This window comes from Sycon ciliatum, chromosome 8 (genome assembly GCF_964019385.1).
Source record: "Sycon ciliatum chromosome 8, ocSycCili1.1, whole genome shotgun sequence".
NCBI classification, from domain to species: Eukaryota; Metazoa; Porifera; class Calcarea; order Leucosolenida; family Sycettidae; genus Sycon; species Sycon ciliatum.
In genome coordinates, this window is record NC_088650.1 from 1,976,510 (window position 1) to 1,991,423 (window position 14,914).

The 14,914-nt window shown below is 49.8% G+C and overlaps 2 protein-coding genes across 2 annotated transcripts in view; one reads left to right on the forward strand and one right to left on the reverse strand.

Annotated features, from left to right (window-relative positions):
- Window positions 1-1,068: 1,068 nt before the first annotated feature.
- LOC135822994 (uncharacterized) lies at window positions 1,069-6,660 on the forward strand. The gene has a single exon (XM_065335832.1). It carries the CDS (start codon window positions 1,069-1,071, stop codon window positions 6,658-6,660), a length of 5,592 nt encoding a protein of 1,863 aa, XP_065191904.1.
- A 2,356-nt stretch (window positions 6,661-9,016) lies between these two features.
- LOC135822880 (uncharacterized) overlaps window positions 9,017-14,914 on the reverse strand; it is an 83,381-nt gene continuing 77,483 nt past the window's right edge. The window contains exons 21-22 of the mRNA XM_065335716.1: window positions 9,979-10,310; window positions 9,017-9,668 (exon numbers count right to left, since the gene is read on the reverse strand). Of these exons, the coding sequence (XP_065191788.1) occupies window positions 9,982-10,310 (329 nt within the window). The 3' untranslated portion in view covers window positions 9,017-9,668; window positions 9,979-9,981. The remainder of the gene's footprint in view (window positions 9,669-9,978; window positions 10,311-14,914) is intronic.

Genomic DNA, 14,914 nt, shown 5'->3' on the forward strand with positions numbered 1-14,914 from the left:
ACACACACACACACACAAAATGAGAGTTTGGGTCATCTGCCATGAGACTGACGTACGGCCGGGGAGAGCTTCAGCAGCGGTGTCTATTCCTGCCCGGGACCGAACGGAAGCAGCGGTCGCAGGACACACAGTATTCACCACAACACGGCTCCACTGTCGTTGGTGGGCTGAGCCACACACTTGTGACGGGCAAGAACGCCACAGCTAAGAAAGAAACGGCCACAGCGATCACACTGGCATGCTCCACGCTGCTCCTGCACACACACACACACTCTCTCTCTCTCTCTCTCTCTCTCTCTCTCTCACACACACACACACACACACACACACACACACACACACACGTGCGCACATACTGCAAGAAAGAAAGAGAGCATGAGTGTCAGATTCTTGCATAGGAAGTGTTTATCAGCACACACTTATACATGCACATGCAGGCACTCAACGACCAAATATGCACCATGCCGTATGTTCGTCAAACATAAGATTGCAATACCAAAGAACAACATAAACAAGATCACTTACTTCGTTCTCCTCCAAGTGTGTCCTCCCCAGCCAGGCCATCTCCTGCATTTCCCTAGGCGGGATGTAGCCTACGAAATGGTTTCTCTAGACTTGGAGAAGATGCTTGGTATTCGCCATCTGTCGTGAATATGCATCACGAATCCGCGTTACGCTCATTATGTCTTTATTTGTTTATGTGTTACATCATGTTGACGTCATGCTGATGTCTTGCTGCACGCATCGCGTGCACCGTTTTGCAGCTCTCAGCCCGGAGCATGCGCAGCGAGCCTGTCGCTCCTTTTTTGCTGCCTTTTCCCTTTTGCATGCTTCACTTGTCTCTACTGTACTTGTCTCAACTAACTAGAACTTGTCTCAAATAAGGTTTTCTGGTGACACTCCCTTTCAAGTCACCTAATCCTTTCAAGTAACCGTGAAGTGCAATGTCGTTCCGTGAACCGGAACCACTCCATATTTGAGTTACCAAGACGTATTTGTGCGTGGCTATCCAAGCTCTCCCACTCAACAGTTCAAAGTTGCGCACAAACTTGGTGCCGAAACCCGGGAATGCCACCAAAAAAGGCTTCGAGTGCCGATGCTCCTAATCCGGCATCAACTAAGCGGTATCGCGGCAAGATACTTCGGCTGCGGAAGAGCATCCAGCAATGCCTCGATGACGGCAATGCATTATTGTCTGGAGCTCCCTCATCTGCAACAGCAGAAAAGCTAAGTGAAACATGTGCATCTTTAGAGTCCGATGTCGTAGCATTTGATGAGGTCTGTGAGCTTTTGTCAAATTGTGTTGATTCCTCCGCCCTGGAGAGCTCTGACGAAGCTGCTTGTAAACAGGAAGCAGACGATAATCTGGACTTCCAGTTTGAAGCTATGAGCGTGATCAAAAAGCTCAAATTCCGAATTTCTCAACTGAAATCAGCAGCAGATTGTCAGACCTCTCCAGAGTCGAGTACTAACAAATCGGACGACGACTCAGTTGTCAAGCTAATGCAAAGCCAGATGAAAGAGTTACTCACCATTCATCGTCAAACACAGGAACAAACTCAATCTCTGCTACAACAGCATAGTGAATCACTCACCACTCAAGCATCTCACAAGTCCACTGTCAATTTACCAAAGTTAGGTTTACCTAAATTCAACGGTGACATCCTGCAATGGAAGTCTTTCCACGACATGTTCATGGCATCTGTACACAAACACACTGGATTAAGCGATGTACAGAAGCTTTCCTCCCTAAAGGAGCATGTGACACACAATGCACTCGACACCATTTCTGGTTTGTCTCTGTCAGATGCTAATTATGCTGTTGCTCTTGGCCTGCTCGACGAGCGTTATGGCAACACGCAGGTGCAGGTTAATGCTCACCATGTCGCCCTGATGGAAACTCCACCGGCAACCAACAAGCCGTCCTCGCTCCGTAAGCTGTACGATACGGTAGAACTACATCTACGCAGTCTCAACGCTCTTGAAGAAGACACTGACCAACCGATCTTCATTTCACTGATGACCAGCAAGCTTCCGCGTCACGTGCTTGCGCAACTTGAGTTGCAGAAAGGCATCGATCCATGGTCTGTCGCCGAGCTGAGAGTCAAACTGTGTGCGTATATAGTAGCGCAGGAGACAGCCGAGCGCCAGTCCAGTCATGCCGCCAGTAGCAAACATGAACAGCCGTCTTGCGTACATAAGTCGTCCGTACTTCTTGTCGGCGAGTCGAGTCGCCAATCACAGCCAAGAAAGAAAGTCTGCGCTTTCTGCAGGGAAAGCCACTACTCTGACATGTGTTCCAAGTATAGCACACTTGAAACAAGGAAACCACGCCTCGGCGACAAGTGCCAACGGTGCCTACGGCCAGGCCACAGTGTTTCGTCATGTAGTCTGCAGAAGCCTTGCTTCTATTGTCGTAAGCCTGACCACCACTCCAGTCTGTGTCCCGTGAAATTCGGTGCACACCCAAGCTCCGCAATGTGTGCCAACGCGGCACCTTTCCAGCCACGTCCTGCCATTACCACAGTCGCAGGCGACAATCAGTCCGTTGTCATGCAAACCGCAGTTGTAGATGTAGTGTCCAAATCTTCCGGTACCCCGACCACGCTGTCTGCACGTATACTGTTCGATAGTGGCTCTTGCCGGTCGTACGTCACGCAGGCGCTCCAGGCGAAAGCCAACCTCAGTGTTCTAGGTCAAGATCACATTGCCCTCTCTACTTTCGGTAGTGCATCGAGGAACACGTCTCAGTACCCACGCGTCGAAGTCAATCTCAAACTGAAGAATGGCTCAATCCTTCCGCTGTCCGCCAATGTGATTCCCCAAATCACTTCACCGATATGGCGCGTCCCCTTGGACACCAACAGACACCCGAGCCTCAACACCCTTCCTCTTGCGGAGCCGCTCACGTCATCCAACGATCGCCTGTGTATCGACATCCTCATTGGTCTTGATCACTACTACAAGATCCTGGGCACAGACCGCATCTCCTTTCCCGATGGCCTGCAGCTTTTGGACTCGTCACTTGGTTTCGTTTGCGCCGGAACAGTAGCAACTGAGCACGCCTGTTCGGTAATCGAGACCAACACCACCTTAGCCGTAGCAAGTCATCGACGAGAAGATCCCTCGTTTGACCTTGAGCGCTTCTGGGCTGTTGAAGATTTCGACTCTCTCAGTGCGACACGCCCCAGCAACGATCATGCGTATGACGACTTCCTCCAATCGGTCGTGTTTGAGGACGGACGGTACACCGTCGGGTGGCCTTGGCGACAACAACATCCGCCTTTGGAAAACAACTTTCCACTTGCTTTTGGACGTTTGAAGTCACTCATTAAACGTCTCCGTCACGAGCCTGATACCTTCGTCAAGTACAGCAAGGTACTTGAAGAGCAACTGTCACTTGGTATCATCGAACGCGTTGCTTTTCCCAGCCAGAGAGACAACTCGCATCCAATCCACTACTTGCCACATCACTGTGTGCTCAAGCTGTCCAGCAGCACCACTAAGATCCGTGTCGTGTACGACGCATCCGCTCGTGTATCGAAGACTTCGCCCAGTCTCAATGATTGTCTGTATCCTGGGCCGTGCATGATCCCTGATCTCTGCGGCATTCTCCTGCGTTTCCGCATGCACCCTATTGCCGTCTGTAGTGACATCGAGAAAGCGTTCTTACAGATGAATTTGAACGTAGCCGATCGTGATGTCACTCGTTTCTTGTGGTTGGATGACCCCAACCAACCAGTCAACTACAGCAATCTCCAAACTCTGCGTTTCTGTAGAGTCCCTTTCGGTGTTGTTTCCAGCCCTTTCTTGCTGTCTGCAACGATCAAGTACCACCTCACGCAGACCTGTTCACCGGAGACAGACGACATTCTCCGAAACACGTACGTAGACAACATCATCCTGGGCAAGGACACCATCAACGATGCTGTCGCTCACTATCAATCAGCAAAGGCGACGTTCTCCGCAATCAGCATGAACCTTAGAGAGTGGGCATCGAACTCTTCCGAAGTTTTGGACAAGATCCCAGAACACGATCGCTCAAGAAGCACTCGCGAGAAATGCCTTGGTCTCCATTGGGACCCCAGAGAGGACGTCTTGTCCGTACAGTCGCCTAATGCAGCTAACCTTGTTGTCACTACGAAACGCCAGGTTCTACAGGCACTGTCTCGCTTCTTCGACCCGCTTGGCTTGTTCGCCCCCGTGTCCATCAGAGCGAAGGTTCTTATGCAAGATATCTGGAAGCTTGCTGTGTCATGGGATGACCCACTGCCCTCCGACGTCCTCAGTCGCTGGCACCCAATAGCCGCCGACCTTGACGAGTCTAGCAGCTATCCGATCTTGCGCTACGTCGGTGTACCCACATGTAAGAGTCCGTCGTATCAGTTGCATGTCTTCTGCGATGCGTCAGCGATCGCCTATGCTGCCGTTGCGTACTTGGAAAGCACTGTCGGTGACAAGAATCAGCGGCACATCATCTTCAGCAAGACGAAGGTGTCTCCCGTCAAGGGTCAAACGATCCCACGGTTAGAGTTGATGGCGGCAAGCCTAGGATCTCGCCTTATCGTGTATCTACGCAAGCAACTGGACATCCAGTTCCAAGCCACTCATCTGTACACCGACTCAACGACTGTACTCCATTGGCTCAAGTCCACGAAGCTCCCCGTCTTTGAGCAGAACCGCGTCAACGCCATCGCAGCCGTTCCAGACGTTCTCCACCACTACGTCCCGACAAAGCTGAATCCAGCCGACCTGCCATCCCGTGGATTGAGCGCGGCAGCCTTGTTAAAATGCGACACCTGGTGGAACGGCCCCAGCCTGCCGATTGAAGGCACCACTGCAGCAACCGTCACTGTTGCGCCGGCGGAGGGTCCTCCGGAAGTCACCTCAAAGGGGTCGGGGGGTCAGCCATTTGGTCAGGGTTCACAGACAAATAAAAAATCTGATGTATTCCCATATGGCATTGTTGTGAACGACTTCTCGTCGTTCGACTCTTTAGTGCGTGTGTCTGCACTTTGCTTTCGTTTCCTCTGTAGGCTGCGGAAGAAACCAACTCCATCTGGACCTCTCACGCCTAGAGAAATCGAAGCAGCAGAGCAAGTCTGGATCAGCCACAGCCAGTCTGCACACTATGCAGATGTTATCACCGCTCTGTCCAGTGGGAAGCAACATCCGCTGGCAACTAAGCTCAACTTAGTGCTCGACAACGGAGTACTGAGATGCCGTGGAAGACTGGAGAATGCTGACCTCTGCTCCAAATCGAGGTTTCCCGTCCTGATCTCCAAGGAACACGCCATTGCCAACCTGATCATACGTGATTGCCACCTCAAGGTCATGCATGGCGGCGTAGCGCACACACTATCCCGTGTCCGATATCAGTTTTGGATCCCGAAAGGCAGATCAGCTGTAAAGGCCCTCGTGCGCCGCTGTCAGACGTGCATTCGCTACGAAGGCGCGCCATACAAGACACCTCAGATGAGTCCGCTACCTTCTACCAGAGTGACCCAAGCGCGACCATTCTCTCACATCGGACTGGACTACTTTGGCCCAGTCCTCGTCCGTACACAGTCAGAAACCGCTAAGGCATGGGTCTGCCTGATCACGTGCATGGTGACCAGAGCTGTTCATTTGGAGCCAGTCCACGACATGACAGCTGCCGAGTTTCTGCTCGCATTGAGACGTTTCGTCGCCCGCCGTGGCACGCCAGAGCTAGTTGTGTCTGACAACGCTCCCCAATTTAAGCTGGCCAAGTCTGCTCTTGACATTGCCTGGAGCAACATTGTGGTGGACACCAGTGTTACGTCCTACATTAGCCGCCATCAAATCCAGTGGCACTTCATCGTTGCCAACTCTCCGTGGATGGGTGGAATGTATGAAAGGCTTGTGGGTATTGTCAAGCGTTCTATGCGCAAGACCATTGGGAGACGCCTCCTCACAACCAGCCAACTCGCCACTCTCCTGCCAGAAGTTGAGTCTGTCGTCAATTCTCGGCCGCTAGTCTATGTCGACGAAGAACAGTGCACAGTCCTGACGCCTGGTCATTTTATCAGCCTGTCTGCCACACAGGGGTTCTTCACGGTCAGCAACGACCCAACCGACCCGGATTACCAGCCTATCAATTCCTCTGCAGACAGCCTGTTGGACCTTTGGAAGAAGGGCCAACGACACCTTGATCAGTTCTGGCTCGCCTGGAGGAACGAGTACCTCCTCAGTCTGCGAGAAGCCCACACGTCGTCTTTTAAGCAGTCAAGGACTCGATCCTCAACGTTTCCGAAGCCTGCTGACGTTGTCCTCATCAAGGAGGAATTGCCTCGCGGCCACTGGCGCCTTGGACGAATCCAAGAAGTCCACACCAGCAGCGATGGCAACATCCGCTCCGCCACCGTCCTCACTTCGGACAAACGCACCGTCAAGCGGCCAGTAAGTCTACTGTGTCCGCTTGAGACCAGCAGTCCCTCGGAATCCCCAGGTACCCCAGCTCAGGAGACCAGCAGTTCCTCTGAATCCCCAGGTACCCCAGCTCAGGAGACCAGCAGTACCGCAGCTACCCCAGCTCAGAAGACTAGCACTCCCGTTGCAGTCGTACGAAGACCGACACGAGCCGCTGCCAGCAAGTTTCAGTCCGACTTGCAGGATTTGATCGCCGATGGCCGTGTTTAACTCTCTCTCTCTCTCTCTCTCTCTCTCCCTCTCGCATTCTTTATGCTCTTCAGTTATCTTTCCACGTGTTTTGTGTGAAATTTCTCCTTGTTATTAATTATGGTTAATTCTGTTCTCCGGCCAATGCCCGGGGAGTGTCGTGAATATGCATCACGAATCCGCGTTACGCTCATTATGTCTTTATTTGTTTATGTGTTACATCATGTTGACGTCATGCTGATGTCTTGCTGCACGCATCGCGTGCACCGTTTTGCAGCTCTCAGCCCGGAGCATGCGCAGCGAGCCTGTCGCTCCTTTTTTGCTGCCTTTTCCCTTTTGCATGCTTCACTTGTCTCTACTGTACTTGTCTCAACTAACTAGAACTTGTCTCAAATAAGGTTTTCTGGTGACACTCCCTTTCAAGTCACCTAATCCTTTCAAGTAACCGTGAAGTGCAATGTCGTTCCGTGAACCGGAACCACTCCATATTTGAGTTACCAAGACGTATTTGTGCGTGGCTATCCAAGCTCTCCCACTCAACAGTTCAAAGTTGCGCACAAACTTGTGGTGCCGAAACCCGGCATCGTCTCCTGAGAAATGTTCAGCAAAAATTTCAAAACATACGACATTATTTCGCTCGCTAATCTCCGCTACTCGTCGTCTCACCTGGCTTCAGAAGATGTTACGAGAGATAGGAGAGTCTCCAGCAGGCAGCGCATCCATCTTCAGGAAGTGGAAAGAGCAAACGGCATGGTCCTTGGTTGAGGTAAATGCTGAACGTTTGGTTTGTCCCAACCAAGATTTCAGCACTTGGTTCGTCACGATTTTCGCTTGCCAGCTAACGTCTCCGCACTCCAGCTTTCCCCTGTCGGTGTCACGTCCCAGTACACAACGGAGAGGACTACTAATAAACAGTTCACGGCACTAACAGCCTTGAACACAGTACTTCTTTCACTTCGTGAATACAAGAAGACAACTGAAAATGACACAATTCTGCAGTGATCGACCTTCTCTCTCACGGAGCTAAGCAGAATGTGCGTCATCACCTGTAGTCGCCATGGAAACGGGATCAGGAAATCGGCGATATGGCAAGTTTCCCTTGCCGTACGCAAGCGAGAGATATACCATCGGAACCGATATCCAATTGTCTTTCATCTGAGCCCTACTTGAAAAATCGATGCACTTCCCCTTTAAGGACGCACTATGGTGCCGACAAGGTGCCGGGCTGGAGCCACCAGCCACTCGTGCCCTGGCTTCGCCAGAAACATCACACGACCCAAAGTCACGGCGTGACTCGCGTAGACGCAAAACACTCACTTTAAGTACCCGGCCCATCTTGGGGTGTCATCACACGCCCGCATCCATATCCACGGCTCAGGGGGCTTCGACCGCATCGGCCGGCACGTGGGCAAACGGCGGCGAGCCGCCTGATCATCGTCACGCAAAGACTCTAAAAGCTTCTCCATCGCCGAGAGTCTAAGACGGTGAGAGGAAAATATCCAAGGCACTTCTTGTTCGAGCATGAAAAAGGCCTGAAGGGCCTTGGATGAGCTGCATCAAGTACAGCTTCATTAGAATATTGAACTTTAAAAAAATGCTGTGTTCGAGCATGAAATCGCGTAAATCGCGAGGGCTAGACATAGTTCTATCTCACCGGAAACTCTGACATGCAATCCACAGACAACTACCGATATAGATGATGTCACACACATGCATGCATACACGCACACACAAACCGGCTGCCGACTACTACTAGTACTAGTATGCAGTATCCTAGGCACGCACGCACGTGCACACACAAACCAGCTGCCGAATCCGAATATGCAGTCTCCTAGGCACGCGCACACGTGCACACCCAAACACACGAACCAGCTGCCGAATCCGACTATGCAGTCTCCTACAGCAGGCACGCGCGCACGTGCACACGCAAAAACACGAACCAGCTGCCGAATCCGACTATGCAGTCTCCTAGGCACGCGCGCACGTGCACACCCAAACGCACGAATCAGCTGCCTAATCCGACTATGCAGTCTCCTAGGCACGCGCGCATGTGCACACACAAACCAGTTGCCGAATCCGACTATGCAGTCTCCTAGGCCCGCGGGCACGTGCACACGCAAACACACGAACCAGCTGCCGAATCCGACTATGCAGTCTCCTAGGCACGCGCACACGTGCACACGCAAACACACGAACCAGCTGCCGAATCCGACTATGCAGTCTCCTAGGGACGCGGGCATGTGCACACGCAAACACACGAACCAACTGCCGAATCCGACTATGCAGTCTCCTAGGCACGCGCGCACGTGCACACGCAAACACACGGACCAGCTGCCGAATCCGACTATGCATGATCTATGCGCTGTCCACACCAGTCTAGAAGAATAAATGGAAGATTTTCTGAACCAAACGTTTTCGTTCCCTTCTCATCATGGGCTCATACAGGGTAGAGTAACCTAGAGTATTACATCAGCTGCTGGAATGAGTTTGTATATCTATAAGTGACTGGAATGTAGAAATAAAGACTAACTTGAAATATATCTCTAAAAATATTCAAACCTCCTCGGCCAAATGAGGTTGAGGACTCCGGCCGAATGATAATATTCCATTTTATGTAATCATAAAATTCAAAAGAAATGTTTCATGTATCTGCATGACTATAAGTAGTAATTCTGCAACGGGCATAGTAACCTGGTGTGGTCCTCTACAATTAGCTGTCTCTACTGTCTAACATACTAGACTATTTCATTTACGTATATTTAGTGGGGTAGTGATCAAGAATAACATAATGTTGCTAAAAATTGGCAGATATGACCAAGGAAGAATGGAGGAATGGATTTGATGGATAGCATAGCCAGTCAGTAAGATAGAGAACACACAACGGAGAGAGAGAGAGAGAGAGAGAGAGAGAGAGAGAGAGAGAGAGAGAGAGAGAGAGAGAGAGTGAGAGAGAGAGAGAGAGAGAGAAACAGAGAGAGACAGAGAGAACAGGACCAGCACTTGCTGCGTGAATTGCTTGACACCTCAATCTGTGATGGAGCAAACAGAGAATACCGCACAGCCACGAAGACAGTCACATAATAGTATACACCGGAGCCAAAATAGATTGGATGCATGCATATTATGTACACACACACACACACACACACACACACACACACACACACACACACACACACACACACACACACACACACACACAGAACACCTGAATTTACACTAATTCTCACTTACACATACACACCTACACCTAAATCCACACACCACAGCCAAACGAGAGATCTGCGTTTCAATGACTTATTCAGAATTCAGGTAGTGCAAGAACTCAACGCAACCTACCGTTTACACACGAGCCCGTCGTGGCAGAAGCTGGTTCATCTTGTCGATCTTGTCGGGATATTTACCCCAGCATTTGATGACCTTCACAAGCTTGATGTAGCCAGCCTGTTCCTCGCTGCTTACAATGTTGACCAACTCTTCGTTGTGAGTGCGTGTTCCATCTTGTCTCTCAATCCTCTTCAAGTCTTCTATCTGCTGCAGATCGGAGAAGAACCCAGCCACTTGCGCCAATTTACGAAACTTTGCCGCTGGTAATTTGTCCAACCAAGGAGAAATATCGGTTATAAAGGCACTTTGTTTGAATGGGTCGCCGTACGCCTCCTCGTCCTCATCTAAGCAAGATATACATAGGATAAAAACATGCACAAACAGAGAAAAAAGGATTTATGACTTGCCGTACACGTTCTAGAGTGTCGATGTGCATCACTCCAGTCTGGACCTGTACATCATCAGTGGTTGATCTAAGTACGCTTATACCATGGCAATGGCTAACCTGGCAAGGATTCTTGGCATCTAAATCACTGTTGTGCTACATGCATGTGGCTCCATTTCAGTATGCCATGTATACTTTTATAGACACCACACACTGTATCTAACATACACATACCCAATCTACGGACAGAACTGTTTCGTCCTTTGTGGACTTGTCAGCATACCCATACACAAACACATACTGTATAAGCATAATGCATGGTGTACAGATGAATGGAATTCCGTAGAATCTCGTAGAATCCCGTAGCCCCTGTTGGGTGTTGAATGTGAAGAACCATATTGTGTTTACAACTATTTCCACTAAGAAACAGGCCCTGGAGGCATTCATGAGAAAAATCTTTTTCCTGACAAAGATCTAGCTAGTCATTAGTCCTATTCAAAGTGGCAGAGGCGGATCCAGGGGGGGGGCAGGGGGCCTGGGCCCCCCCTTTGAAAATTTCGACCTTGGTCTAGGATTACAGTAGACAGGTAGACTGTAGAATGAGCGCTCGAAATGACTTGGCGTGTCAAGTGGGTCACGCGTGCTGGGTACTTATCCGTCCGGTGTCACGCACTAGACAGCACGCTGTGTACAACTACTGTACGCACTGCCACCTGAGCTATAGAGGACACGGCCGCACTTCAAACATGTGAAAAACGTGCCAAAAATGCAGGGCCTGGTACAAAGTGCAGCTAGTGCAGCGATCTCGTTGGGCTGAAGTCCTGTACAGTGCACCGTGCTGTCGGCTTCGTCCTTCCTTTTTCTTTTTCATTTGTCAGAAACTAAACGCGCTCTGAGTCGCTCTCTCTACTTCGCTTGTAGCCAAGGGGTTACCTTCAGATATGCGATGAAGAGGAAAGGGTATGACATCAGGTCGTTCTTCAGTGGACCGGTAGATAAGAGCGCTCGCGTTGAAGAGCCGTCCAAAGGTCGGTCGCAGCCGCTGCCGAGTGGAAATGTTCCTGCACTTGCGACATTACCCGAACCTGCTCATGAATGTGAAGTCATTTCAAGTCATTCCTCCAGTGACAGTTCTCTGCCTGGATCTCCGGTTTCGCACGCCAAGCCCACTGAGAGTAGCACTGTTCCAGCGACGGAATATTACATGTATATTTGTGGTAACTTTGTAGCATACACATACCTGCTAGTAGTACAGTAGTGTCGCCCTAAATTGCCTAATGCCTGAATTACACCACAGCTTGACAACACTTCCAGTGCAGTTTGAAAATGTCGTGAGAATGGAATACAGCAGCTCTTCACAACTTCAGGACTTAGACGTTGTTGTTTTGTTTCGTTGGGGGGGGGGGGGGGGGGGGGGGCGTATACCTTGGGCCCCCTCTTCGGCCAAATCCTGGATCCGCCACTGAGTGGTGGCACTGGAAAATTGACTGTCATTAATTATTGTGCTAAATTGGTCAAATGCGTATCTAAAATAGACTATGAACACCCAGTCAGGTACACACCTGTAGTCACTGCTGCTGCAACTGCAGATGCTACTGGAGGTGCTACTGGTGATGCTGCTGCTGAAAGTGCTACTGCAGCAAGGACTCCTGCTGCTGCTGCTAACAGTGCTGCTGCTACTGGAGATGCTACTGATGCTACTGAGGCTGCTGCTGCTGCTAACAGTGATGCTACTAGTAATGCCACAGCTGGTGATGCTGCAAGTGAGCCTGCCGCTGCTGAGGTGGCTACTGGCTGTGATGTTGCTACTGAGCCTGCCTCTGCTGAGGTGGCTACTGGCTGTGATGCTACTACTGCTGATGATGATACTTCTGCTGTTTCTTGCACTGCTGTTGCTTGTGGCGCTGTTGCTTGCACTGCTGTTGCTTGCACTGCTGTTGCTTGCACTGCTGTTGCTTGCACTGCTGTTGCTTGCACTGCTGTTGCTTGCACTGCTGCTGCTTGCACTGCTGTTGCTGGCACTGCTGTTGCTTGCACTGCTGTTGCAGGCACTGCTGTTGCTTGCACTGCTGTTGCTTGCACTGCTGTTGCTTGTACCGCTGGTGGCACTGCTGTTGCTTGCACTGCTGTTGCTTGTACTGCTGTTTCTTGTGCCGCTGGTGCTGCTAGTGGCTGCTGAAATCATTTTAGATATCCAAAGATATGCAGGCAAGAAACACAGACAAGAGACAAATTCAGTCGGGCCCATTCCACAGACGTATACCGTAAAATAATAACTGCCCTGTGTTTCTAGTGCATTGCAATTCTATGCTAGCCTTTTGATGAAGTAGAATTCTATCGAGTATTACTGTAAAGAAAGTACTCCTCCTTGAAAAGATAATGAAAAGACACACTGTCGGTCTGTCACTTCATCAGTCAAATAATCACAGTCAAATGATCACAGCCACATGATCACAGCCACATGATCACTGTCACATGATCACTGTCACATGATCACCGTGACATGATCACAGTTACATAATCACAGTCATATGATGGTGTGGATATATAGCAGCAAAAGTATCTATTATACAAGCTTGACATTTCAAGCCGTGAAACTGCAACGCGAAGGGGGAGCTGGGTTAGAGTCCCGTCCTGAGCACGCAAAACATACTTGTGTTTGACAAGTTCGGAGGGGTCTACTCGTCATGACCGCAACAAGTGGGTTTTAGTCAAGTACGTGCGAATTCAACCATGATACGGAGAATAGCACCGTAAATCGCGCCTCTTTTGGTCTTTGCCATTTTCTTCAAATTTCGAAAATGTCTCACCCATTCTTGTTGGAATAAATACGATGGCGAAACGTACCAAACAACCAGTAGGACCATTGATTTTGCCATAACCGTTACTAACATGACACAGAACAGGATCGAGGGTAACCACAGTGCCAAAATTTATGCTTGTTCAAGACAAACTTCAGCTTGCTCGCTCATTTATGTTTTGGCATGGACCTCGTGAACACAACCCTTTGCTGCACCCATCCATCGGCGATGTGGCTGTCATGGGGTTTCTTTCACTTTCATTCGGGTAAAAGTCAGTCAGGCTGAGAATTGTTCTCAAGGAAAAGTTCGCAAAAAATAATAGCCAGTAAAAATATCAGAAAACTGTTTGAAACTGGAAAGCAGCCGACTCGCGTAGACGGGTTGTGAACACAAGAAGCTAATCCTCAATCACGCCGTGTTTCACGTGCGTTACGATGAACTCGTAACCCCCGTTGACGTTTCACGGCTTGCTAATGGTCCCTTATAGTTCACCCAGCCCCCCCCCCCCCCCCCCCCCCCCCCGTTCAATCAGATTATCTCAGGCTGGCTATGACCATGGAGACAATATCGTTATTTCGTACTCGGACCCGTCCCCCCACTCTGAAACGAACGCAGCTTGCTATGCTGGACGACGATAATCGCATGCATGTACAAGCGCAGTGTACAGTGTCGGTCGAGTTGTGATTTTGGCTCGCACCCCTACACCCCCCCCCCCCCCCCAACAAATGATGCTCTCGTTTCAAAGATGACAAAAAACTTTTGCGACGACCCCTAATGAAAACTGTACAAGCTCACGCGCCCACAGACTCGTAGTACATGCCTCGTACGGTATGACTCATCATCTCCAGAAAAGTCAACAAAACGAAACATTCCGCCATGGCCAGACCAAGCGGAGTTACACTCTCTCGTGTTTATGTACTCTTGATCTCATGGACAGCTGTACAAATGTAGGACATGATGGTGGTAGGTGCACCTCACGTGACTCACGTGACACCTAGTCACTGCATAGTTCAACCAATCAAATGTACGACACGCTGTAATGTTTACTGTAGACACACAGTACATCTAAATTCAGTCGCTCACAGTCAAGCCTACTGTACATACCTTCGCACTCTCGTGATCCACCAGCAACTGCACACATCCCTCATTCTTCTCTTTCCTGGCTAGGTCCAACGCTGTTCTCCCTCTCTGAGTAACTCAGCAACACATCACAGGAACAACAGAAAATCAATTTTGAGAAAATTCGTTCCAATTTTACAAAAACGAAAACACAACGAAGGCCAAGGACATAATCTACAACGAGACGAAATCAATCTCTCCACAAGACGACTTACATGTACAGAACAAGCCTCTCCTTCCTCAGCAACATTGCTACTGCATGCAGTTCATGCCTCGACAAATTTGATTTTTTTTACAGATTTCTACTCGAATGAAAATATCCACGACGAGAGGAAAGCGTCCACAGCGCCTGCTCCACGTCAGGAACAACAGCATGTCTTCTACGTACTCGTTACAATAACAACAACCCTTCACTCCTCACTCGTTCCAACAAACACCATCAAACAGTCTTCTACTCCTTCACACACTGATTTTGAAATTCTTCAAAAATTGAACCACAGAGTGAAAATGACCACGTGGCGATATTGTACGCATGATGTCATCGAGTACGGTATCGTACAACTGGTACACATTTCTGACAAGAGGAGAGGAGAGTTGTGCAACTAAGTAACTTGTGGTAGTCGTGAGAGAGAGAGAGAGAGAG

Bases quoted from the DNA above. Each gene is read 5' to 3' on its own strand.
- LOC135822994 (XM_065335832.1), top strand. From the start codon at position 1,069: ATGCCACCAAAAAAGGCTTCGAGTGCCGATGCTCCTAATCCGGCATCA.